The sequence below is a fragment of the Grus americana genome, chromosome Z (genome assembly GCF_028858705.1).
Source record: "Grus americana isolate bGruAme1 chromosome Z, bGruAme1.mat, whole genome shotgun sequence".
Taxonomy (NCBI): Eukaryota; Metazoa; Chordata; class Aves; order Gruiformes; family Gruidae; genus Grus; species Grus americana.
In genome coordinates, this window is record NC_072891.1 from 22,652,179 (window position 1) to 22,678,985 (window position 26,807).

Here is a 26,807-nt window from a genome sequence, read left to right on the forward strand (position 1 = left end):
CACCTGGGGAAACTTGTGAGCTGATGGTTACAAGCTCCTTAAATGAACTCTCACACAACGTACAGCTTTTCAACCAATTCTCTTTGCCTCTATTTCACACTTGCCACTGAGTTTGTAGAGATAAGGGCTATAATACACCCATGAATAGAAGAAGTTTAAATTGAATTTTTAGGACTTAAGGCAAATTAACACACTTTTCTTTGCATTAACATTCAGGGAAGTATTAAGTGCGATTTTTTTTTTTTTTTAAATTTTTTTCATTTCCCCCCCATCCTTGTTATTTCTGTGGAGGTGCAGTAGTTGTTCTTTACTTGCAGGGCTGTGCATTGACTTTATCAGAGCTGAACTGGTATACCAGGAATTTGCAGAGGATTTATCTTTTCTTTTAATTAATCTCTAACTGTTTTTTTTCCTGTATAAGAAAAGTTAGTTCAAATATATGTAAGTTAAAAATTCTTGCTAATATTTTGAAAATAATGCTGCAGTCACATTCTAAATATATGATAGTGCAGCTTAGGTTTTGGGTTTTTTCTGTATTAGTGTAAGGTGATATGTACAATCTACTTTTCTCCTGATTTGAAACTGTTATACCACAATATCATTATAAATATAATTATACTAGGGAAGTACATATAGGATGCTGTTTGATCCCTACTTGTAGGATGGATTCGTGTTAGTGTTTTAGCTACATAAATTTTATTGGCTGCTATTCTGTATTATATTCCCTTTTGGACAGTAATGCTGATACAGTAAACTGCTATTTGACAGCTATGGAATGATGGAGTATTTGTGACCATACTTCATGTTGAAACCCTGTATAACAAATCTTGTTCTATCACAAATTTCTCATGGGACTAGACTATTTCTGAAAAAGGATGCAAAGCCCACAAATTTTGCATTTTTGCCTTAATGACATTTCACCTTCAACATCATATTGTAACACCACAAAATAGCGTTACAGTTCCTAAAGCATAAGTTGCTAGAGCTGTGCCTATGTTCCTACCTTTGTGGTCTGTCTTACCACTTTTTTTTTGTTGGCTTTCCTTTTTTCCTGTCCTTTGCCCATCATCTTTTCTTTTTCTAATATCAAATGACATATGTTAAACTTTATTAAGATTTGTTACGCTTCTATGCTCTGTTTGTCTGTCATCCCCCTTTAGTATTTTATGTTTGGGTTTTTTTGTATTTGTCAAACTTGTCTTTTATTCACCTCTCAGGTATGGATGATAGAGGTTGCCAAACTGCTCAGGCTATCAGGTGTCATGATGAGATCTATGATCAAACTTTAATTGAAAATATTGCAGAGATATGGCTTCACAGATCAGCTGGATCTTACTGATACTACTGGTGACCACATTTTGGGAACCAATGGTTTGGTGAATACTGTAGGCCAACAAAATGTAATTCATAATCATCATGAAGTGTCAGTCACTTAAGTGAGAATGAATGCGAGTTGTCCTTCCTTATACTGGTCAAGGTAGCTAGGTCATGACACCAGCTAAGTCTGTTGATGATGTTCTTAAGGCTTGATAATGTTTGGGGTTCAGGCCGTTCTTTCTACCACAAACACCTAACTGCCCTTTTTTTATTTCCATTGTAAAGCTTTCATTTTTCTGCAGAAGAAAGTGCTTTTCATCTCTTTTTATTTAGATTTTTTTTTAATGGAAGAATACTCCAGTGACTTTACAAGACAATTTGTTCAGTCTTAACTGTTTCGTATACTTAATGTTTTTTCTTCCTCCCTGTGCACCCACTACTTTTTCCCCATTTTTGGAGGAAGTCACTTAGACTTCTATGTGCTGGGCAAGCCATACCCCAAGAAAGTTGCTTATTGCCTTGGTTATTTCTAATCTAACCAGTAAAATAAGGCAAATTACTGGTTGGAAGCCTTGGATTTTAAAAGCCGGCTTCTGGGATACTGGAAACAGTTGGTTGCCTTTTGATTTTATTACAGCTTGAAATATGCCAAGTCTCATTCTCAACTCAGTTATGATGAGGGTGATAACTTTGCAAATGAATGCAGATCAAGTTGTTTCTTATCTTGCACTTCAACATATTCTGTTACTATGGTAATCAGGGAGTCCATCTTGATACAGAATTTTGGATCATGTCTGCACCTTGTATAAGCATGAATGTGTGCATACACATACTGCTTTATAACAGGTGAGAATCTGAGCTTGTATGTATATATATTTGCATTACTAAAGCATTCTGTCATCTGTCCCTTTATATGTATTGTGTATGGTCATATATGGTTGGCTGAGGAAAATTTGTCATTACCTTTATTCCTCTGCAGTTGTAAATTGTATTCTAACCAATTTAACAAGTTATGAATAATTAAATAGACCATTACTTTTCTTTATTATGTATATAGGAAAATAGACATATGTAGCATGATTTTGGGCAAGTAGGAAATGTGTCCTTGTCTAGAGAGCTCAAAATTTTAAGTTAATGAAAATGTTTTAAAGGCTACAAATACTAAAATATTTTTAATCAAATGCTATTTTGTAGAAGAAGATTTAATAATTTATCACTTTACATGCAAATTAGTTTACCTGCTAAGCATTAATGTTGTTGGAATTTATTAACAAAAGTTGTCTTGGGATATAGCAGTTGTTTTATAGGAGTGATGTTCCGTCCATACAAATTATTTCTTTAAGAGACTATTCCCTTCCATTTTTCAAGCCATAGCCCACTTTCAGTATGGCTCATCCACTAGATTGTAAGGTAAATGTAAACGTCCTGTCTTGAATACACTCCTACCTCCCAGTTTTCTTTCTGGCTACAGATTTCACTCTTGATTTAAAACATGGCATCTTTGTATGCCATGGGTGATGTGGTGGTTGGAGGCCATCTTGGGTATAGCAAACACAAAAAGATACAGTTTTTTATTTCTTGGAGAAGTAAAGAGGGGGGTCAGCAGAACAGCTACCTTGAACTTTTGGAGGGCAGACTTTGGCCTGGTTGGCAGAGTCCCTTGGGGGGCAGTCCTGGAGGGCAAGGGAGTCCAGGAAGGCTGGACACTCTTCAAGAAGGAAATCTTAGAGGCGCAGGAGCAGCCTGTCCCCATGTGCTGAAAGACAGGCTGGCGGGGAAGACCAGCCTGGTCGAACAGAGAGCTTTGGCTGGAACTCAGGAAAAAAGGAGAGTTTATGGCCTTTGGAAGAAGGGGCAGGCAACTCAGGGGGTCAACAAGGCTGTTGTGAGGTTATGCAGGGAGAAAATTAGAGGGGCCAAAGCTCAGCTGGAACTTAATCTGGCTATTGCTGCAAAAGACAATAAAAAATGTTTCTATAAATATATTAAGAACAACAGGAGGGCTAAGGAGAATCTCCATCCTTTATTGGATGTGGAGGGGAAACATAGTGATAAAGGCTGAGGAAAAGGCTGAGGCACTTAATGCCTTCTCTGCCTCAGTCTTTAGCAGTAAGACCAGTTGTTCCTTGGGTACCTGGCCCCCTGAACTGGAAGACAGGGATGGGGAGCAGAGTGAAGCCCCCATAATCCAAGGGGAAATGGTTAGTGACCTGCTACACCACTTAGAGACACACAAGTCTATAGGGCCGGATGGCATCCACTCAAGGGTACTGAGGGAGCTGGTGAACGTGCTCACCAAGCCACTTTCCATCAGCAGTCCTGGCTAATTGGGGAGGTCCCAGTTGACTGTAGGTGAGCAAATGTCACACCCATCAACAAGAAGGGCCGGAAGGAGGATCCAGGGAACTACAGGCCTGTCAGTCTGACCTCGGTGCCAGGGAAGATTATAGAGCAGATCATCCTGAGCGCCAACACACGACACGTACAGGACAACAAGGTAATCGGGCCCAGTAGGCATGGGTTTATGAAAGGCAAGTCCTGCTTGACCAACCTGATCTTCTGTGACAAGCTGACCTGCTTAGTGGATGAGGGAAAGACTGTGGATGTTGTCTACCTGGACTTTAGGAAGGCCTTTGACACCGTTTCCCACAGCATGCTCCTGGAGAAACTGGCTGCTCATGGCTTAGAAAGGCATAAGCTTTGCTGGGTAAAAAACTGGCTGGAAGGCCGAGGCCCAGAGAGTTGTGGTGAATGGAGCTAAATCCAGTTGGCGGCCGGTCACAAGTGGTGTTCCCCAGGGCTCAGTATTGGGGCCAGATCTCTTTAATGTCTTTATCAGTGATCTGGATGAGGGGATTGAGTGCACCCTCAGTAAGTTTGCAGATGACACCAAATTGGGTGGGAGTGTCGATCTGCTCAAGGGTAGGAAGGCTCTACAGAGGGATCTGGACAGGCTGGATCAATGGGCCGAGGCCAACTGGATGAGGTTCAACAAGGCTGAGTGCTGGGTCCTGCACTTGGGTCACAACAACCCCATGCAACGCTACAGGCTTGGGCAAGAGTGGCTGGAGAGCTGCCTGGTGGAAAAGGACCTGGGGGTGGTTGGTCGACAGCTGGCGGAGTATGAGCCAGCAGTGTGCCCAGGTGGCCAAGAAGGCCAACGGCATCCTGGCTTGTATCAGAACTAGCGTGGCCAGCAGGACCAGGGAAATGATTGCGCCCCTGTACTCAGGACTGGTGAGGCTGCACCTCGAGTCCTGTGTTCAGTGTTGGGCCCCTCACTACAAGAAGGACACTGAGGTGCTGGAGCGTGTCCAAAGAAGGGCAACAAAGCTGGTGAAGGGTCTAGAGCGCAAGTCTTATGAGGAGCGGCTGAGGGAACTGGGGTTGTTTAGCCTGGAGAAAAGGAGGCTGAGGGGAGACCTTCTTGCTCTCTACAACTGCCTGAAAGGAGCTGAAGCGAGGTGGGTGTTGGTCTCTTTTCCCAAGTAGCAAGTGATAGGACAAGAAGAAATGACCTCAAGTTGCGTGAGGGGAGATTTAGATTAGATATGAGGAAAACTTTCTTGACCGAAAGAGTGGTCAGGCATTGGAACAGGCTGCCCAGAGAGGTGGTTGAATCACCATCCCTGGAGGTATTTAAAAGATGCATAGATGTGGTGCTTAGGGACATGGTTTAATGGTTGGACTTGGTAGTGTTAGGTTAATGGTTGGACTTGATGATCTTAAAGGTCTTTTCCAACCTAAATAATTCTATATTTTGGACTTTTCACATCGCTGTTGCAAAAGAAAGAAAAAATGCTCTTGGGAGGCAAGGGGAAAATCCTTTTTGGGACTTCTTTTTTTTGGACTTATGTTGATATTCTATCACCAAAGCAGAACTCCCCAAATGTAAAAGATATTAAACAACCTAACACATATAGCACCACTGTGGGTATGTCTACTCTTTTTTATGCGTCTTCATGAATTTCGAGCAAAGTTCTGCTGATAAGAACTTCTCAAGACTTCTCATCACTTTGTTGATGGGCAACTTTGCATGGCATTCACAAGCTTTGCTGCATTCTACATCTCCTCTTTTCATTCTGGTTGACATTTCTTTTTTTAAAAAAATGCTTTATTTAAAATTTGAGATAGCATTATGTAAATATATTAAAAATACTAATGAAAGAAATTTTTATTTTCTGTTAGTGCAGCTCCTAATTGAGATAGTGGGTGGATGCATAAGATATTTGTAAGCTTTGGTTATAGTGCCTGTTTCAATAGCATATCTACCTCTCTGTCTCTTGTCTTCATACGATCAGTGCATATGTAACACACAGCCAGGTTTCGGCCACACAGATAGTGGGAGTCATATAAAAATTGGTTTAGGTATCCTGTATCTAAGACACATTGAGTCTTCAGCTTCTAAACCTGGAAGGAGCTAAGAAGCGTATTTTTAAGGATGCAGGAAACATTTAAAATATCAGGCATATAGTGAGTTTTTAAGCATGTCTGTGCCTAACTTCCATTTGATTTCTTTAGTATTTCTGATTTGAGAAGGCATCAGATTTTCAGGGGCTTTTGAGGAATCCTACTGTCTGTAACACGAAGTACCTGAGTTTATTTGGAAATCTAACCCTTGTTTTTTCCCATAAAAGACCTTGTAGCTACAGACTACTTCTGGCAGTGTCCTGAGATTTAAGCGTGTCTGAGTTACTTGGCATTGTTTAATGACCTTGTCTGTAGAATGGAGTAGAAAAAAGTTTGAGACTATCTTGGGGTGCCAGAAAATGCATGAGGAAAAAACAGAGAAGTTTCTTATGGCAATACCTGGAGAAACTGGTATCGAGAGAAATGTAATTTGTCTCTGAACCTGCAAAGTGATATCCTGCAATTGCCAGATGTGTACCTATAGTAATGCTACTCTGTGAACACAGATCTCCGTACTAGAAGTCACTTCACTGTTAAGCTAGAGACTGCTTCCTCTGTAGTGCACACAGGGCTGCATAGCTACAAGTATTTTCAGTTTGAATTGAAACCACACTCTTGCTTTGTATGCATGTGTATGTATGTTAATATTTCATGGGAAGTAAAGTAGAATTGCATGTTCCTTTAATTAGTGTCAAGAGCCTGAAAATAGTTCAAAACAGAAAACCACAGTAAATGACTGCTTATCTCATGTATTATGTACTTATTACACAGTAATAGCCCTGAGTGGCTTCTGAATTGCACAGTTGGATAGAAGGTGGAATGTTAAAAAAAGAAACTTTTGTGACAGCTCCTGTCTTCTTTCAGACTATTTATAGCATTTCCATAATTATCTGTTTTGACAACCTCCTTGTCAAGGGAGGAAAAATGTACTTCAGTGAGTTGTAATAAGCATAAGGTTTCAATGATTGTTTCTTCTTCCTCCCTTCCCCCCCCCAGCCCTGAATAATTAATTGAAATTACATTCTGTTTGGTTGTCACAATGCATAGCTGTTTTTCCCATTTATTTATTATTTATTTGAGACATGGTATGATCAAAACTAGCCTCAGTCATGGAGATGAGTTTACACAGAATTCACACTCCTTTAACCAGAATGGGATGCAATTTGGAAAAATTCTTTGTTTGACACTTTTGGGATTGCATGTTATAGTTTTGCTTCTATTTTCTTTCAGATGCTTCAGTTGAGAAATTTTAAAATGAGAACTCTGACACGGAGATTGTATATTCTTGCACAGAGAATAAGGCTTAGCAAAAGAGTATTTTACTCCTGAAGCCACAAAAAGCTGTGGAAATATGATTTACAGTTCTGGGAAACACTATTTAAAAAGCACAGGGATAAATAGCTCTCTGAGCAAAATATTTTCCACCATTGTTGTCCAGGATCACAACCAGGATTGAAAATTTGGGACATATTCAAATGACTTGACTTGCACTAAATAGCATTTTTGCATAGTAAATTGTGCATGATTCCAGAGAGGATTATTACTCAGTGTGAAAGGGCAATAAAATTTGACAGTATAAAGAGCTGAGCTACAAAGGTCTAAATAGAAGGGAGTGGCCAGAGAAGTCAGTAAAAAAAAAAAAAAAAATTAAAAAATTGAGAGCTTGAAGAAGCCATCATCATTTAGAGCTCACTTATTCACTTTAACTTTCTCCTCAGGTTTGACACATAGGTGCTTGTCAGCCTCCATGGAAGAGTATTGAGGCACCAGTATGTCCCGTTAGTTCCAGTTTGCCTGTGCTGCAGATCCCAAGGCTGTAGGGGAGAGCACTACTGCTGCTCTGCTACTCCTCTTCATGTGGGAGGGAGTGCATGGAGCATTGGCTCTGTCTCCTAATTTGCTGTAAGCACAGCTGAATGGGGGTGGAGGGAGAAGTAACGTGTACCAGGAAAAGAGCTGGTACAGATTACATCATATGTAGAGTAAGGGGAAAGCAAGGACCAAGCTGAGCTACAGTTCCTTGTTTGCTCTATGGGCATCAAGGCTACACATTGCCCTCTATTCAGGGCAGAGTGCAGTGGTGCCAGGCTAATTTGTGTGTTTCGCTGCTTCTACATGGTTTCATCTGTGTACAGATGTAATTTTTGTAATACTTCAAAAATCTTTGCAGTATTACAAAAATAATTCAGGCACAAACTCCTACTGAGTCCATGTTTCAACACATGCTTTACATTCCAGTGTCTGTGCCTTTTCTCTTCCTTTTGCCTCTCATTACACGTTCTTGCCAAATACACGTGTGCTACATTGGTGCCATAGAGACTATGTCAGTTCATGCCAGAGATTCTGTAGCTCAGAAGTAGCAATATAGTAATTTAGTAATAGTTAGCATTGCTTCTTTGTAGATTTGATTTAAACAAAAATTTCTGTGAGTTAGAATTAGTATTTAACTGATTTAGCTTGGTAGTAAATGTGGTATTAGCACTGCATTTAAAACTAAATATTGGGCTGTCATCATATATTTGTACATATATTTGTAATCAATATATTGGTTTAACACAGATTAATTGTGGAGTGCTTTAAACAGTAATTGCAATTGTTGTGCTGTTACTGGTGGATTCCAAAGAATTAGTGCACCTCTTATTTACAGGGTTAGGAACCCAAAATGCACAAACAGCCTTCATCTAGAGTGAACTGGAACAGATGATCCTAAGGAGTTACCTTTCCCTTACAATAGAATGGAAGTCAGAGTTTCCCATTTCAAAAACCTGTGGTACCATTAGAAGTCTGTTTCTGTATCTGCTTATGTTTAAGGGGTGGTTGCAGGTTGCAAGCAAAAGTAACTGTTCTAAACTAGCAGCTATGTTAGGTTAGTTATTTGTTTGGATAATTTATCTGATTTATGTTCAAAGGTCAAAAAAATTGTGCTAAAAGCATAGACAATGAGAGATACCATAAATTGTGATGTGTCCCACAAAGATCATTCAGATCAGTTTACTTCTGAATTACGCAGGGTGCATTCTTCTAAAGAATCACATTGAGTGCACAGAATACAGTTGATGTTTTAAAATTGCAACTGATCAGATAGTTGTTCAAAACCAAAACCTGAATAGAGCAAATCTTACATTGATTTGACTAATGTTGATTGACCAAAGATATTTAGCACATACATTCTTTACAAAATTAGCAGTCAGTTGGCTCAGCGTTAAGTATTTTAGCAAAGCCAGATACTCCCTTCTAATTAAACTGCTCCTCTGTTTTTGCCATGCACTGACACAGCCCTTCATTTACCTCATTATTTCTTGTTCCCAGCCTGGCTCTGCTGAGCTCTTGCGCAGTTGCAGAGTTAACAAGACCTGCCCTGGATCAGAACATTCAATGTTCCCAGTGATGAGGTCATCTTTCTGCCTCCTACTCTTGAAATATGAAGTAATATCCAATTATTTCATCTTGCCTATTTAACTTGTCAAGCTGGAAAAAGGAGTTTAGTTAACCAGTTTGGTGATACTATAAAAACAGGTGAATTGGCTTCACTTCTAGCACTTTGATGGACTTTTATTTAATTTGTCAGTGAAGAAAAAAATCTGACATGTTAAATTGTCTTACAACAATCAACTTTTTAGTACTGTTCCAAACCAGGTTTTTTTTCCTTTGTATTTGTCATCTTTTTAAATTTTTGCTAACTTGTATATATGGATTTTTAACAGGCAGAGTTCAGACTTCAGAGTTCGAGTTCATTCATGATTAGACAAACTATTCAAACTAGACAACAAAATGCAGGTATTCGGTGAATATGTAGTGTCTGTACAGTTCAAAATGAACATTAATCTGTCCAGATGTTTCTCAGTTCTGGCATCAAATAATAGTTAGCTAATCCTATTCAAATCAGGACAAATAATGAGTATTTCAACATATGTAATTAAGATAACTTAAGAAGTTGGAATAGTTTCTAAAACAACATAAAGAAGCTATTTATTTTTAATTTAATCAAAATACAAACCCATCTGAAATGAAACGTGACATCTTGCTCAAGATTAATAATACATAAAGCCCTTGTATTTATACGCTTGGGTATAGTGTCTTTAGAAAGTCATCTGGAAAGAACAAAAACAACACAAGTACCAGTCTGTTAAAATAACCTTTAAACAGTCCCTCTTGGACATTGTTTTTGGTACTGTATGTCTGGCTGCCTGCATCCTTAGAGCTACTTGTTCACAAGTTTGGGTTGCCCTTTGCCTTCAGGAGATTGAAAATGCTCCATGGGAGGCAAGTGGTGGTATAACTGATGGCTGGCTTGAGGACCAGGAGGGAAACATTGAGGAAGGGCAGGAGGAGTTCTCTGACTGTGGGGTTCAGGAGGTGCTGCAGGATAGAAAGGCTTTAAGTACAGACGTTTGCCTGTGGAGAAGACTAGCAACAGCTGGACTTTAGTAAAGCCTTTGATACTGTCTCCCACAGGATTCTCCTAGAGAAGGTGGCTGTTCATGGCTTAGACAGGTGCACTCTTTGCTGGGTAAAAAACTGGCTGGAAGGCCGAGGCCCAGAGAGTTGTGGTGAATGGAGCTAAATCCAGTTGGCGGCCGGTCACAAGTGGTGTTCCCCAGGGCTCAGTATTGGGGCCAGATCTCTTTAATGTCTTTATCAGTGATCTGGATGAGGGGATTGAGTGCACCTTCAGTAAGTTTGCAGATGACACCAAATTGGGTGGGAGTGTCGATCTGCTCAAGGGTAGGAAGGCTCTACAGAGGGATCTGGACAGGCTGGGTCAATGGGCCGAGGCCAACTGGATGAGGTTCAACAAGGCTGAGTGCTGGGTCCTGCACTTGGGTCACAACAACCCCATGCAACGCTACAGGCTTGGGCAAGAGTGGCTGGAGAGCTGCCTGGTGGAAAAGGACCTGGGGGTGGTTGGTCGACAGCTGGCTGAGTATGAGCCAGCAGTGTGCCCAGGTGGCCAAGAAGGCCAACGGCATCCTGGCTTGTATCAGAACTAGCGTGGCCAGCAGGACCAGGGAAGTGACTGCGCGTGTTCAGTGTTGGGCCCCTCACTACAAGAAGGACACTGAGGTGCTGGAGCGTGTCCAAAGAAGGGCAACAAAGCTGGTGAAGGGTCTAGAGCGCAAGTCTTATGAGGAGCGGCTGAGGGAACTGGGGTTGTTTAGCCTGGAGAAAAGGAGGCTGAGGGGAGACCTTCTTGCTCTCTACAACTGCCTGAAAGGAGCTGAAGCGAGGTGGGTGTTGGTCTCTTTTCCCAAGTAGCAAGTGATAGGACAAGAAGAAATGACCTCAAGTTGCGTGAGGGGAGATTTAGATTAGATATGAGGAAAACTTTCTTGACCGAAAGAGTGGTCAGGCATTGGAACAGGCTGCCCAGAGAGGTGGTTGAATCACCATCCCTGGAGGTGTTCAAAAAACATGTAGATGTGGCACTTCAGGACATGGTTTAGTAGACATGGTGGTGTTCGGTCGACAGTTGGACTTGATGATCTTAAAGGTCTTTTCCAACCTTAAGATTCTATGATTCTATGAGCAAGTGTTCATAAAGGCTAGTCACTACTGAGCAAGACCCCAGCTGAAGGAATAAGCAAGTTTAGAGAAACCTCTTTTTTTCATTTATGACATTTTCCTACCAGGAGGAACTGATTGTATTTATTCTGTAAGGCTACTAGTTTATTCAGAAAAGGGAAAGCAGCGATAGTATAAGATCGTTTAAGAGTGAAAGAACACTCCGTTCCAAATCTTCAGCCTACAATGCAGGTCCTCCAGTACAGCCTGGTAGGTGCTGAAAGTCCTTTGACTAGAGACAAACTTCTAGATTTTTCTCCTTCTATGGAGTAGAGGTGAATACAGTTTCCAAGCAGCAGAGGATGCTTGGTGATACAACTCAGCAGCTAGAGTTAAGTGAGAGCTTTAAACAAAAGTATAATTTTCAGGAGAAGTGGAAATTTTCATGCCAGTGGCATGAAATACAGCCTGATCCCTTTTGCAGCAACGCACTTGGAAGACAGCACCGTGTCTTGGGTTGCATTGCCCTCAGGAGCAGGCTGTCTTTCATTCTTTGTTCATGCAGCTGTTACCACTCCTAAGATGTCAAAATATGCAGAAGTTGTCAGTTTCTGGATGAAAAGCAGCTGCTTCAAACTCCACATAGGGCCGCTTTGGCATTTCCTTAATAAGAATGTTGGGTTCTTCAAGAAAACCTGAGAGATCACTTTCTTAAACCCTGCCTTTCTAAGGAGGGACTGGCATGCAGCTCCAGTCATTAGAAGGATTAAAAACCTTATAGAGCTTACAATAATCACCAAAGCTGGACAAGTAGTTACCTGCAGTGAATAAAATTTATTCTTTTACTTTCCACCTAAAAGTAAACTGTAGAACATGTAATTGGGCCTAGTTCTTGCTACATCGTGTGTATCTTATTCCAAATGCTGGGAGCTGATGCGTTTCAAGGTGAACATCTACATGTGGTGATTTCAGCTGGTGTAAACCATGGCTGGATGTCTTCAGGCATTTTTCATTTTTTAGTTTTGCAGCATGATCCAAATCCTTAGTTTTCTCTTTTAACAAAAATGATAAAGGGCATTTTTTTCAGATGCCATGTGCCTCCTGAGAACTGCAGGTTCAAAGGGCTTCTACCATTTATTTCTGTAAAGAGAGTTTTGGAAGAACAAGCTAACCCTTAGAAAACTGCAGTTAGATACTGTGTTCTCTGTGTTGGATAGAATGATTTTGCGTTTCCCCTAAAGGTCAGATCACATTATATATTCATGTTCTTATATTTCAGCAGAAAACTTAAATGGTATGTTTTGGGGGGCAGTTTATAGAGAAGCTAGCCATTTTATAAAATATCTCGATTCATCTTGGAGGAGGAGAGAAGATAAATGTTCTGAACCTGCCAATGTAAGTTGAAAGCAAACCAAAGATAAAGACTTTTTGCTCCCAGTTTCTGTTTACAGTATATCAAACAGTACAGGGCTGGGTAGCAACAGAGCCTTAAAGTGAAAATGTAGCTGTGTGCAGGTGAGCTGGAAGAGCCTGTGCAGATTTACCCACTACTTATGTGTCATGGGTAGAAGAGCCCAGCAGATACTGGCTTCTCTACTACTGTTGAGCAGGTGGTAGGAAGCCCTGTAGAAGCGGGAGGTTGGGGAGGAACCTTTCTAACACCGACTGTATTTAATTGCAGCGAGCCATGCAGATAAACTGAAGCCAAGTTTGGACCGTTAGTTATAAAAATCCTGTACATTTCTAGTGTGTTTTAAGGATAATTCCTTCTATAATTATGTATGCAATAGTTTCATTAAAATTTGCATTTTGAACCAAGTTGATTATCCTATTCAAATTTGGAACTACTCAGATCTTTTATTTAAACGTCTGTAATGGCAGAGAAACTTCAGTCTCACAACTGCTTCAAACTGCAGTGGCTATGGTAGTTGAACCGATAGTATTTAGAAATACAATCACAATGTTTTAAAAAAAATACATATATTCTACTGAGAATTGAGAATAGAGTATTTGCTGGTGATAATATTAGAAACAGGAAGGACTCTGTGCCTGTGAGAGAATTCCACAGAACAAACTTGCCAGTATCAAAGGGCAAGATGTTTGTGGTAAGAAAACTCATCTATTTGACCCAGTTTTTCTAACCTGCCAATCGACACGAGATTCCTGATTCACATTTTCTCTCTTTTTGACCACAGGAACCCTGATTTCAGTGTACATGTTAGTGTCATGAATTTAATGCATAAAATGGATACATGCAGATACTTTGAACTTGAAGAAATTTTGTCCTGGTGTGCATTGTGTAGAAGATTCTGAACAAGTCACTTCAGTATTTTTTTTTGCTGTGTTTGCTAATGAGGATCATTCCTTATGCTTTTTTCAAGATCAACATGATTATTTTACTAGCTCACAACTATACCTTGGCCAGTGAAGGCTGATTGAAAAAGCCTTACTGAGTCTGAAAACCAGTTCGAAGTAATATATCAACATTTAAAATGGACTTGGAGCATTTGGAATTTAGGTACAGCTGCTATTACCTGACTAAGATAACTTTGTTAATCACTGGAAAAGATTTGAAGTTAGTAAGTGGCTGTTCACAGTAAGTGAATTACATTCATTTTTTAATAAATCACTTCATGCTGTTTTAGCAGAAACTATGATGTCTTCAGATATCACAAAGGTATATGACCTTGTTTCTTAGTAGTGGGGTAATAGAAGCACTGTAGGAGTAATCCCCTTGAAATCTGTAAGGTCATGGTAGATTTATACAGGCAAGTGGTAAACAACGACAGAATTGAGAGATGTTGTAATGGGGTTTTGCTATACTGACTGTTGAAAATTTGACCTTGTTACACTTGACAATATTTTTATTTGAGCATGGGAGAATTTTCTCCCGTCCCCCACCTTCAGTTGGCAAAGTCTTTTATGTGCTGCTTGTGTATTTTCGTGTATAGGTATGTGAAGTGTTTTGCTTCTGCTCTGTGCATCTGTGAATTTAAGTATAGAGGCAGTTAAGGACTGAGAAAAAAGTGTTAGTTGTCATGATATCTCTAAGATAAGGTTTTCTTTAAATACTGCCTTTTAAAATGTTCTTAAATGTTCACATACTTGCTATGTCAACTCTTGGCAATATCACATGTATTTTAATGCCACTCCTAAAATTATGTCGTGGTCTTCTACTCAGAAGTATGCTGGTCTAGTTCCTCTTGGCTCTGCCATATACCTGTAATCTGGAGAAAGCTGTTCAGCCTTTTTTCTTCTGTATCACAGTCTAAATGTGGCTATTAGCAGCTTCCTCGTTACATGGTCTTGGTTACAGTTAAGTTGTATTTGGGTTTGAAGTGTTATAAAAATTCATATCACCTTTCTGCTCTCTTTTCTAATACTCTTCATTATCTGTCCTAATAAAAGCACAGAGAAGGCTTGTTAGCAGAATTTTCAAATCATCCTTCTAATAGGAAGCATATGCTAACGGGTAAGAACCAAGCTTCAGTATTTTTCAGGGCTTTTTTCTTTGTGTTTACTTTGGGAGTTCTTTATGTTTTCCTCTGAACAAGATGGCAAGGTCTACTAACAGCAATTATTACATTATACCTGTGGACAAGCCAGTGATTGCACTTGCTTCAACTAATAGTCTCAGCATTTCTCAGTGGAAGCAGCCAAATCCCAGGTCGGGTCATCTTTCTTAGTGAATGTCCAGCTTTAACCTGTTCCCAACCATGATTCAGCACAGAGCTTCATGAAGTTGAATCAGCAAGTTGTACGAGCCATCTCTGAATACATGTCCTGTGGGTTTTTTGGCCTTGCAATAGGATCATGCATGAGTTGCTTCAGTTTATCAGGGGTGGAGGTAAACCTCAAAAACTAGATCACTTTTATTTGAATTTATTACCTATGCAGAGGCAGTGGGTATGATTTTACACCTGTTATAAATGCAGTACATTTATTTTAGCTATATACCTGGTAGATACCTAGAGTTGACATACATGTCGCCTAAGCAGTGTTGTGCTTAGTGTCCTTGGCTCACCTTTGCTAGCCAGGCAGTCATCGGCTGAGGACGTCTTGGCCTCCCTTCTTGGACCGTGCTGGTCCTTGGCCTTACTGAGCTGTCTGCCGAGCCTCCTGGGCAGGGTTTCCCTCAGGGATTTTTCAGCTTCCCCCCACCAGTGTTTTTTTCTCCTGTGTTACAAGGACCATCTCAGTAGTTTCAGTTCTGTCCTGACTTTTTTTTTTTTAGTTATTATTTATTTGTTATTCTTGCATGGCTTCAGCTTATGTACTAGCAGAGCCAGGGTTGCATATCTTTCTCCCAAAACTGCACCCTGGGGCACAGCTACCTAAAGTCATAGGCATAGTGGGTTACAGGAAGAAAAGCAAGTGATAAATAGCTATATAGTAACAAGTAAGTCCTACACAGAAAACATTGTGAAAGGTAGCCTTGTTTCTAATGCATTTTTACATTTGATGATGATGGTTATTTAATTTCTTTTCCTTTTTGATCCAGTACAATAGTGAAACTGGGACACTACAATTCAGTTTGGCTTCGACAATGTGACTTTAACATTTTAAACTAGGGCTGAAATTGCAGTTGTAGAAAAACAATTAATTTTGCCACATTTTATTTTACATGTACACTGGAAAATTAGGATTATAAAATTAAGGAAAAAACCTGTTTAAAATGTTTTATTTCAACATTGTATATTGCATTTAGTTCTGATTTATCTAATTACCTTTCTACCATGTTCTTAGGAGATTCTTAAAAATGAAAATTATAGAGAAGAAATGAAACAGAAAATCAAAGATGTATCCGAGAAGGATAAGCTGCTTCAGGCCAAGGAATACAAGGAGGGACTTGTTGCTGGACCAGTTCATACTCAGGTTAAGGGCCATGCATCAGCCCCTTACTATGGAAAGAAGGAACCTTCGCAAGATCCGACAAGCACTGCGAGTACCTTTCAGCCGGGTTCCTGGATGCCACCAGGCAGTGGTAGCAGTCATAATAAATAAACAGTTGTAAATGTACAGATATCGCTAATGGGTAAATATTTTGACAACATAAATAGCTGTTACGTATAAGTGAGTGTGCAGTAAGTTAATATTAAAGCATTTATTTTTGCAGAACTGTTCAAATAGGCTTAATCACAACAAACTACTGTAAAATGTTTGGGTTTAAGTAACATCCTGGTTTTCATAAGTTTGGTTTTGACAGTTGCTCTTCATCAGTTACTCTCGAAAAAAATCATAGGTAGAAGGTTTTCTAGCTAATTTAATTATATTTTTTTTTCTGGGAAGATTAATTGATTTTTTAAATTGTTCTTCATGTAATAAACTTTAGTTAATCAGCACTTAAATTTTCCCAAACCTAGGCATCAGTTTTAAGGTAGTTCTTCAGAGTGCTTGCTAATTCCCTTGGCAGTGCCAGCATGCTTCCCTCTGGCAAGCGGATGGAAAAGTTGATTTAATTAACAGGAATCACTATGACTACACTAACTACGCACTGTATTAATCTTAGAGGCATTCTTGTAACTTAGAAAACAATCAACATATTCAAATAATGTTTGATTTGCAGCCAGCAGTGAGCACAGGATAAAATCAGGCTGAGTTAAACTACATAGAACTACTCTAACTGAGGATAGAAGCACTTGATAAAGCTGATGGAAACTAACAGGGTTTGGGACAAGAGACGGACATTAATTATATTTTAGAAAAACAGATTAGTTTTTATTTCTGGTGTATGTGGGGACCTCCCTAAATGATTAGATCTATTTGGCCATAGTTTAGATACATAAAATGTGCAGATTATTTGCTTAGAGATGATGTTTGAGAACAAGTCAAAATAAAGACCACACAATTTTTTGAAAAAAATATCAAATTTATTTATGCAGTGCATCCTTCGTCAGTTCCCCTCCAATGTTTTAAGCTACATAGGTATCAAAGATGGAACACATACACATTTGACAACACTTGATACAGAACATGGAGACTTAATCTCATGTATTTCTAAAATGCCAAAATGTCATAATGATGCTTGCTTTGACCAACAAAATCGAAAGGGGATCAACAGTACTTCACATTTACTTTAAGTCATTTCAGCCGGACTCCCCGCTTCTAATCCCCGTTGGTGTCAGCCAGCTCTACAGGTGTCCTCATTTGAACAATGGTCTCATTTTAAGGTTTTATTTTTAAATATAATAAAGGACTAGTTGCTAGAAAGCACAACTCTCTGCTGCTGTTTAGAAATATGCTAAGTCTAAAAACCTAATGACTGCCACAAGCTCTTTAGAACTAGACCATTAATAAAAATTAGGCTTTGAAAAATTAATCACTTCTGTTAGAAAAACATAAACTGGAATTAAGGTTAAATAATTTTGGTGTATTTACAACGCAAACCCCACTTGGACTTTTTCCAGCATTTTGCAACCTGGAAGGCAGCAGTTTCAAGGGCCATGAGAACAAAGATCCCACCTAAACTCAGAAGGTGCTAAACCAAAGCCACCCAGAAGGTTAGCAACTAGGAAGAACTACTGTCGCCAGCACGCGCATCCTCCTCCTGTGCTCTCCCACAGCCACCTGCTATAGGTTACTAGGACACCACACTAGGCCACCTGGGCCTTTGGTCTCACCCTCTTTATGGGGATCTTTTGAGGCATAAAGTTTCTGAAGGCAGAAACAAATTAATTACAGGTGGAACATTCAGGTGATCATTAGGGAAAACCAAACATAGTAGTATATTTTGTAGAGCACGAGTGGCCTAAGACAAATGAAGGTCATAAGAACAAGCAATCGGTTTCCTAGAGGTTGGGCTGAATTTAAAGACTGTTGACAGCTGGTAGTTCAGGAAACAGGAAAAGCTACATTAGGTCCTTTTTGCAGACAAGCCCCACCATCAGAAACACTACAGCAGCCCCTATGGGCACACAGCTGAATGAAGGGCAGGGCCATATGCAGTGTCCTTAAAGGAAATGAGTAAGGTATGCTACCTAACGCTGAAGCTAGCTCATCTCTACAGCTCTGCAGAACGTATACCAAAACTTGCCTTTCTGTAATCCAGTGCACCATTCACATTTTCCCCATAATTTTGACAATTTTAGCAAACTTGTTAAGTCATAGCTCAGATAAGGAAAAAAAGAAATCTACCTCCAGAGCCACCCAACAGATTAATTTTTTAATTTAACATACAAATTTAGAAAAGCAACCTGCACTACAACACAAGTAGTAGATTACATGACTAACAAGTGTCACTTGGGCAAGCTTCAACACAAATCATTTCAGCAGAAAAAATACATTGAAGAGATTCAATTTCATACTTAAGAAATAACAGGATCAAGTATCAAAGGACAGTTACAACACAATGTACAAGTGTTTCATTTAAAAAGTGTGTTCTTTGCTCAAGGAAGGCCTTTTTTTCCCCATTTAATCCTTCTTTGTTCGTTTGGCTTTTGCAATATTCTCTTGGCGTTTCTGTTTCTTCTTTTGCTCTCGCTCTCTGGCCTCAATCATTTTTGCAAGCTTCCACGAAAGTGCTGCACTAATTACAAACAATGGCGTAAGGGCCAAGATCACTGTAGTAAGAAAGCCATATGGGTCCTTTGCAGCCCACTCCACGATGTATTCAGCCCAAGCCTTGATATCCAACATTTTTTCTGTTTTTCTGTTGGGAAAACCCTATGGAATAGTTAAAAAATATTTCCTGAGTATTTAGAAAAATAAAAGCTAACATACACAGTAATTACCATTTTAATATAAGTCATTACCTTTCATTATTAAAGAGCAAACTCATTTTTTCTAGAAGTTAAAAGTATTGTATAGTACGTGAAAGTAAGTGTAATGCAAACTGTTGACCCTACCAGAACATACAGTATTTACAAAACAGGTAGGCATTTCCAACAGAGCTTCGGACACTAACAAGAAAAAATTGCTACACGGAAAAAAAAGCGAGGTCTGTGCTGCTTTGAAAGAGAAGGAAAGAGAGTCCAGCTGGCGTATCTTTCTGTAGTTTTACCAGGAAGGCGAGGGAGCCGGGGCAGCGCTTTAAGTAGTGAACTAGCAATAGTCGGCAAGTCAAAACCAACATCAAAACTGCCGGCCGCGAGCGCCGCGGTGCCGTGCGCGTCAGCCCGCGCAGAGGGGCTCAGGTCGCCTGCGAGCGCCCAGGCGGGCTGGGTAGGCCCCGGGGCCCCTCGGCCAGGCCAGGAGCCGTGCAGCCGCCACCCGCACACCTCCCTGGCGGCTCCCGCCCTCCCGCCGCCCGACACCGCCGCTGGCGCCGCCACCCTTCCCCCCCCCCCCGCCCCGTAACGGCCGGCCGCGCGCCCCGCCCCCTCCCAACGGCCGTGCTGTGGAGATCCGCCGCGCCGCCCTCACCTGCGGCGGGGGGGCCCAGCGCCGCCTCGGGCACCCTCCGGGCGCCTCGAGCGACAGAAGGGTGGCGCCGAGGTCCCTGCGGAGACAAGACACAGGTCGTGAGGGAAAGGCGCCCGGCGCGGCCCGTCCCCGGCAGCGCTCGGCTCCGCCCGGCACAGGTAGCGCTGCTCCGGGGGTCGGGGGAGGGGGGGAACGGAGGATGGCGGCGGCGGCGACGGGAACACATTGCCGGGGCGCGGGACGGGGTGGGGTGGGGGGCCGTGCTGTCCCGCCCCCCCTCACTTCCCTCCCGCCGCCCCCCGCCACAGCCCCACGGTACCGCTGCCCTGGAGGGCGCCGGCCTGCCGAGCGGAAACAGGAAGCAGGCGCCCGCTCCGCCCATGCCGGCCGGGCGCGGAGGAAACAGAGTCCACCCGCCGCAGCTGGCTAGAGCGGCCCCGCGGGGCGCCCTACACGCCTCCTTCGCGCCCGCTCTCCAGATGGCCAGACGTCACTCCGGGGGCGGCGCGGGGCGGGGCCACGCACATACACACAGACCTGGGCGTGGGCGGGGCGTCCCCGCCCTGTCACGCCCCTGTAGCGAGTGGGCGCCGCCCCGCCCCGCCCGGGCCGTGCTTCCTAACTGAGAGGGCGGTGCGGTGCGGTGCGGCACGGGGCTGCTTTGCGCCGCGCTGAGGCGTCTGCTACTTGTTTGGAAGGGGCTGTCGCCAGGAAAAAGGAATTGTCGAGATATATGAACTGTTTTTTCACATTGTAAAATAGCCCCGTTGAGGCTGGCGGCAGCACGCAGCTCGAACCCATGGACAGTCTGGCAGCGATCGGGGACCCGCTCGGGCCAGCGCAGGTGTGGGAGCTGGTGCCCTGCGTGCACAAGTGGTGTCACTGCTCTGTAACGTCTCCGTTTTCTCTCCCGTTATAGTGCTACTCAAGGGCGTGGTACGATCTGGAGGTAGAGCACACGTAACTTTTGCCAGTAGCTTGGCAAGACACCGCATGTATCTCCTGCACCTTGTGGGAAATCCTGACCTGCTCTGCTGGTCTGTCAGTGACTGGCTGCCGTGCACCATGCGGCTCCCTGGGGCAGAGGTGCTGTGCAATAGCTAGCCGCTTGCTGCTATCAGAGCTGTGCTTGTTGCACTGCTCCGCTCTGAACTGACCTCACCGAAAATACCCGGCTGATCTCAGTATAATCTGACTGACTGTTCAAGCCTTTAATATTCTCACACTGAAAATTTAGGGTTCTTGCAATCACTTAAATTGTACTGATCAGTTCGGGAGTTCCTTTCTCTATAGCGTAACAGTAAATGCCATGAGGGCATTCTACTTTTCTATATCTTTTATCTCTCTGAATATTTATATTATTTAAAAGGCAGCAAACAGGCAAATAAGAAACATATTTTGTCAATGAGTCATTGACAATAGATCTAACTAATCTAAAATGCTTCAGATTGAGTATGTCGAATGCAACTTTGTGCTATATGCAAATTTTCATTATTTGTGCATTCTTACTCAAAAACTGTCTGTAGTGTTCAGGCTTTTGTAATATCTTTTGAAAATGGAAGGGAGTATTTCAGTTAGAAGGGATCTAGAAATGTCATCTAGTCCAACTAACTGCCTGACCACTTCAGAGCTGACCAAAAGTTAATATCCTTAATTACATGCTTTAACTTTTGGTCAGCCCTGAAGTGGTCAAGGAGTTGGACTAGGTGATTGTTGTAGGTCCCTTCCAACTGAAATATTCTTCCCTTCCCTTCCCTTCTCTATTGGCATTGTCCAAATGCCCCTTAAACCCTGACAGGCTTGGGGCATCGACCACCTCTCCAGGAAGCCTGTTCCAGTGCTTGACCACCCTCTCGGTAAAGAAATGCTTCCCAGCGTCCAGTCTAAACCTCCCCTGGTGCAGCTCTGAGCCATTCCCACACGTCCTGGCACTGGATCCCAGGGAGCTAGGTAGGGAGGCCCAGCCTACAACCTTGACTGAAAGCTGCAGTATTAGGAATGAAGAGGTGTTACGGGTTTACTACTTGATGGGAAGGCTTCATCTGGGGCTTGCATTCTACCAAATTCAGAGGAATTCAACCACAAGGCCACAGGAGATCAGGGTACTTGTTTTGCTTCTCTGAGTTACTGAGTTGTTGTACTTTAAGTTGTCAAAGAGAGAACAGAAATTCCAGAATTCACTACAGCTCAAACAAAGCACCACAATCCTTAGCAAACCATGAGAATACTTTAAAAGACCACATTAAGCATATGTTTATGTTAACTATAATTTTGGCAGTTAACAGCTACTTTGTAAATCTGTACTTTCTTTTATATCTCATCTAGAATTCCTTCAAATCACCCCGTTCTGTTTTTTATGGCTTTGTATGTGGCAGTGTGTATTTTAAGACAGACACACTTTAATTTTGTATCTGTCAGTTACAAGCAGATGAGCGAGAGAATTGGAGGGCTTAGGAAGGAGCAGGAAAGAATCCACCGATGAAAGATCACATTGTTTGAAGTGTGAAAGTGACGATTCATACCAAACATATAATGGTTTACCTAGATGTCATTCCAGGTATCTAGGCTAGGAGGGAACTTTACTTAGGATGGAGTTAAGCTTTTCAGCAACTACATAACCTCAATGGCAGCAGCTACAGAAGTAGCATAAAAATATAATACAGTATGAATTTGTGAACCACCAACTTTGATAAAATTAAATCACTAGTTAATTTATATATACATACACACATATATGAACAGCATTAAAAGTGCCATTTCAATGGAATTTCATGAGAGCATGCTGGAGAGGACAAGCATTACTGTTCATTGTTACACTTTCAAAGAGCGAGTGGGCAGAGGAATGGAAACAGCACTCCAAAAATCCAGCAGTAATAAAGTAAGATACAATACAGAGAAATCTGCTGAGAATGTAATACAGGCATGAAAAATGGGAGAGTTACTTGCATGAAAGCGAAGCTTTTCCCACGTCAAGAGTGACTGAAGAGACTATGAGTATTTGAGTGTGTGTGGTGAAGACAAGCTTTGAGTAAATATATTCATTTCACTGAGGTGTGTTGACATGTATTAGTGTTCCAGAATCATTCTATATAAGGAAGCTACTAAATATTTCACGCAGTGTGATCTCTAACTATGCTTTTATCATTTGTAAATTCCGAGGATAAACTACTTCCTTGAAACTACTTTTTTTCTACATACAGCATGAATTCTCCAATAATCTTTATGTATACTTATTAATGTCCCGGCCATGTTGTACTCCACCTGCTGAATGTCCCAGTTACTAGAAGAGCTAGGTGAATTCTTCTGCCATTGCACAATGGTGTTTTTTTGAAGAGTTTTGAAAAGTAACTTGACTGTTCCTTTTTTTCTCCAGCCTGTAAAATCTCTAAGCCATAAAAGCTTTACTGGCACTTTTTTGACCGTGTATGATATATCCACAGTATGTGCCAGCCAATAAACATTCTGGTTTTTATAGTTTTACTTGAGCCAACAAAACTCCTTTGTACCACCGGAGATTAAGGGTTCTTTTTCTGCTACAAATCATTGTTTAATAACATTGCTGTTTTATGTTTAAGTTGATCTGCAGTATATCTTTATTCTGTAAATTGCATGATCAACCTCATATATTTGCAGTTTGGCTACCATTCAACACAGCTAGGTCTGAGTATCAAAGACAAAAGTAGTCAAAATCATGAGTATTACTGCTGCTCTACTTAATTCACTTCAAACCATCCTTATAAATTGTTCTGCTACTATATACTTTCAAGGGTAGAGCATGTGTTGGGACAGTGCACAACCCATAGGCCAAGTAACATGCTGCACAGTTTTTTATCTTAAGAAAGTGATAGAACATAGAAGTATGTATATCTAATATTCAATTAAAGAATGATCAACTGCTTCTCTGCTCTAAGTGGACTCATTTATGTGTTAGCACTGTTTTTACTACCCTTATAATGAATGATAACTGAAGAACTGAAGTGTGTCAGGCCTTACTCTATCCTTCATTTGTTCCTATTTTAGGTCTTACAGTTCAAAAAAGGGAAAAGAATTATCGAAGTACAAATGAAAATTATTGTGGTGGGTTGAGCCTGGCTGGGGGCCAGGTGCCCACCAGAGCCGCTTCTTCATCCTCAGGGGGAGGACTCCTCTCATCGTTCCCCTGCTCCAGCATGGAGTCCCTCTCACAGGGTGCAGACCTTCAGGAGCAAACTGCTCCAGCGTGGGGTCCCCCACAGGGTCACAAGTCCTGCCAGCAAACCTGCTCCGGCCTGGGCTCCCCTCTCCACGGGTCCACCGGTCCGGCCAGGAACTTACTCCAGCGTGGGCTTCCCACGGGCCACAGCCTCCTTCAGGTGCCTCCACCTGCTCCGGCGTGGGGTCCTCCACGGGCTGCAGGTGGAATCTCTACACCCCCTCATCCTTCCTCCATGGGCTGCAGGGGGACAGCCTGCTTCACCATGGCCTTCACCACGGGCTGCAGGGGGATCTCTGCTCCGGTGCCTGGAGCTCCTCCTCCCCCTCCTTCTGCACTGACCTTGGTGTCTGCAGAGTTTCTTACATCTTCTCACTCCTCTCTCCGGCTGCAAAAGCTCTCTCTCTCTAAGTGTTTTTCTTCTTCTTAAATATGTTATCACAGAGGCGCTGATTGGCTTGGCCTTGGCCAGCGGCGGGTCCGTCTTAGAGCCGGCTGGCATTGGCTCTGTCAGACACAGGGGGAGCTTCTAGCAGCTTCTCACAGAAGCCACCCCTGTAGCCCCTCCGCTACCAAAACCTTGCCACGCAAACCCAACACATTATTCAAACAATAGACATATTTTCTTCTACATCATCACTGCATTGTGATATGGTCATGACTGATATGGGTATTAACTGGCTTCTGGATTTTCTTGAGTTATATTAAAGGGAAGGAGAGAAAAAATCAGCATCGATACAGTTTTATAAATCCTCAGAGCTTTTCCCAGATGTAGCTTAGAGTAGCAGTTAAGGTAAGAAACTGGATCATATACCAACTGTGACACTAAGCCTGGGCATATTCTGAAAATTTTAGGCATCTCCACAGAAGCCTGATCCCCCGGGAACCATGGAGAAAGGCAATGGAGAGAGACGGGTGCCTCCCAGCAGTGATTGAGGGCCGCCGGGATGCCAGTCACTCTGAAGCTGCCTGTTTCCTCTCACGGACCGTAGAGGGCACTAAGGATTGCATTCCCAGCTTAAACACCTCAGTTAAATGCCAAACCGAAGTGCAAGGAACCCAAACCAAACAGTATATCCTTCGGTGAATCAACTCCACGTCTTTATGTATATGTAGGTGGTAACATTTATTCACCTTCTTAAAATATTTTGAGGTTGTTGAATAAAAGAAGCAGTGTCAGTATGACTATTAGTTTAACTTTTAGGATTCAGATTTTCCTTGATTTTGTAGAAGCTTAACAGGCAATTTATGCCTATTACAAAGTCATATGCAAGTAATGGATCTAAACACAGTCTTTTTAAATTCAGGGAGTATGGGTGCGGTTCTAATACTTCTTCTATTTGTGGTCTTACCCTATTTTCTATTACAAAAACTTACTAGAAGTTGGTATTTCTAGTGGGTAACTAGACATCTACCCAAACCTGTGTACAAGTAGGTTTGTTTTGTGACTTCTTCAACAGAGAAGTCAAAGTTGAGGAGACTGATTGACATTTAAGTCTTGAACAACGTTCTTTTTAGAACTAAACTGATGCACACTCTAAGGTAAGAAACTTAGCCTGTTCTGTATGTACTATATATGTTCTGAGAAGATCTAGAAAACCAGAACCATACTTCTGTCTAATCCACCTGTCGTGGTTTAACCCCGGCCGGCAGCTCAGCCCAATGCAGCCGCTCACTCATTCGCCCCTGGTGGGATGGGGGAGAGAATCAGAAGAGTGAAAGTGAGAAAAATCCTGAGTTGAGATAAAGACAGTTTAAAGCAAAAGTCATGCACACAAGCAAAGCAAACAAGGGATTCATTCCCCACTTCCCATGGGCAGGCAGGTGTTCAGCCATCCCCAGGAAAGCAGGGCTCCATCATGCGTAACGGTGACTTGGGAAGACAAACACCATCACTCCAAACATACTCCCCTTCCTTCCTCTTTTCCCAGCCCCTTATATGCTGAGCATGACGCCATATGGTATGGAATATCCCTTTGGTCAGTTGGGGTCAGCTGTCCCAGCTGTGTCCCCTCCCAACTCCTTGTGCACCCCCAGCCCACTCGCTGGTGGGGTGGTGTGAGAAGCAGAAAAGGCCTTGGCTCTGTGTAAGCACTGCTCAGCAGTAACTAAAACTTCCCTGTGTGATCAACACTGTTTCCAGCACAAATCCAGAACACAGCCCCATACCGGCTACTATGAAGAAAATAAACTCTATCTCAGCTGAAACCAGGACACCATCACATTTCATAGCAGAGCTGAGCACAGTTATTATTTTTATAAATTCTTTCCAAGAGCAGTAGAAAGTAATGATACAGCTTTACTAAATGTCACAGCAGCTTCACCAGGTCGCAGTATCCCCACTTGGAATTGAACAAATGTCCCAAGATAGTGCATGCAAGAACCTCTTTACTTGAATCGTTGCACTCTGCATATGGTGTAAGAATGAGGTCCTGATACTTGCAGTAATAATAATTGTACTGCATAGTGTTTCAGTGCTCTGCAATGTTCATCACATAGCCAGGGAGTATGTCTTGCAGCTGTTCTAATGTCCTTGATAAATTCTAGTTGAAGTAACAAGTTTTCATAAGCAAAAATTTCTTTTCACAGCTCCAATGATTTTGATTTTCTTTTTACAGGGTACCACAAGGATTCCTGGTGATCCAGGGTAAAAGTGAAGTTTTAGACTCTCATTATAGGATATACTTTAATGTCAGGACTGCTGTCATAACAAAGGACCCTAATTCTAATTTCTTATTCCTTTTTGGGCAAGTAGACCTGTATGCTATGATAGATTTTTCCCTCTGTATTATGTGGCCGCCATTTTCCATATGAACATGGTAGTATGTTTTTTGCTTATGTGTGTTTAGAAACACTTTATAAAGTACTGTGAGCATTCTGCTGATGAAAGACAGTGTATACATCTTCAGTACTGATAATGAGTGCCAATTTCAGTATTAAATTAACTTATAAGTAGTATGATATGAGTCACTGAGATCTGAAAGACAACCAGCATTGTTGGCTACTTCCTGGTCTGTCTTATATG

The 26,807-nt window shown here is 41.9% G+C and overlaps 2 protein-coding genes across 2 annotated transcripts in view; one reads left to right on the top strand and one right to left on the bottom strand.

Annotated features, from left to right (window-relative positions):
* The window catches only part of NDUFAF2 (NADH:ubiquinone oxidoreductase complex assembly factor 2), a 77,132-nt gene extending 60,041 nt beyond the window's left edge, over window positions 1-17,091 (top strand). The window contains exon 4 of the mRNA XM_054810130.1: window positions 15,976-17,091. Coding sequence (XP_054666105.1) covers window positions 15,976-16,233 — 258 coding nt within the window. The 3' untranslated portion in view covers window positions 16,234-17,091. The remainder of the gene's footprint in view (window positions 1-15,975) is intronic.
* On the bottom strand, window positions 17,078-20,068 carry SMIM15 (small integral membrane protein 15). Its single transcript, XM_054810131.1, has 3 exons — window positions 19,910-20,068; window positions 19,591-19,666; window positions 17,078-18,891 (listed from the first exon to the last, which is right to left on the bottom strand). The coding sequence occupies exon 3, from the start codon at window positions 18,862-18,864 to the stop codon at window positions 18,640-18,642; it is 225 nt and encodes a 74-aa protein (XP_054666106.1). The 5' UTR covers window positions 18,865-18,891; window positions 19,591-19,666; window positions 19,910-20,068; the 3' UTR covers window positions 17,078-18,639.
* Window positions 20,069-26,807: the final 6,739 nt, after the last annotated feature.

What these genes read in the sequence shown, in the direction of transcription:
- SMIM15 (XM_054810131.1), bottom strand. Translation starts at nt 18,864, where the DNA reads ATGTTGGATATCAAGGCTTGGGCTGAATACATCGTGGAGTGGGCTGCA.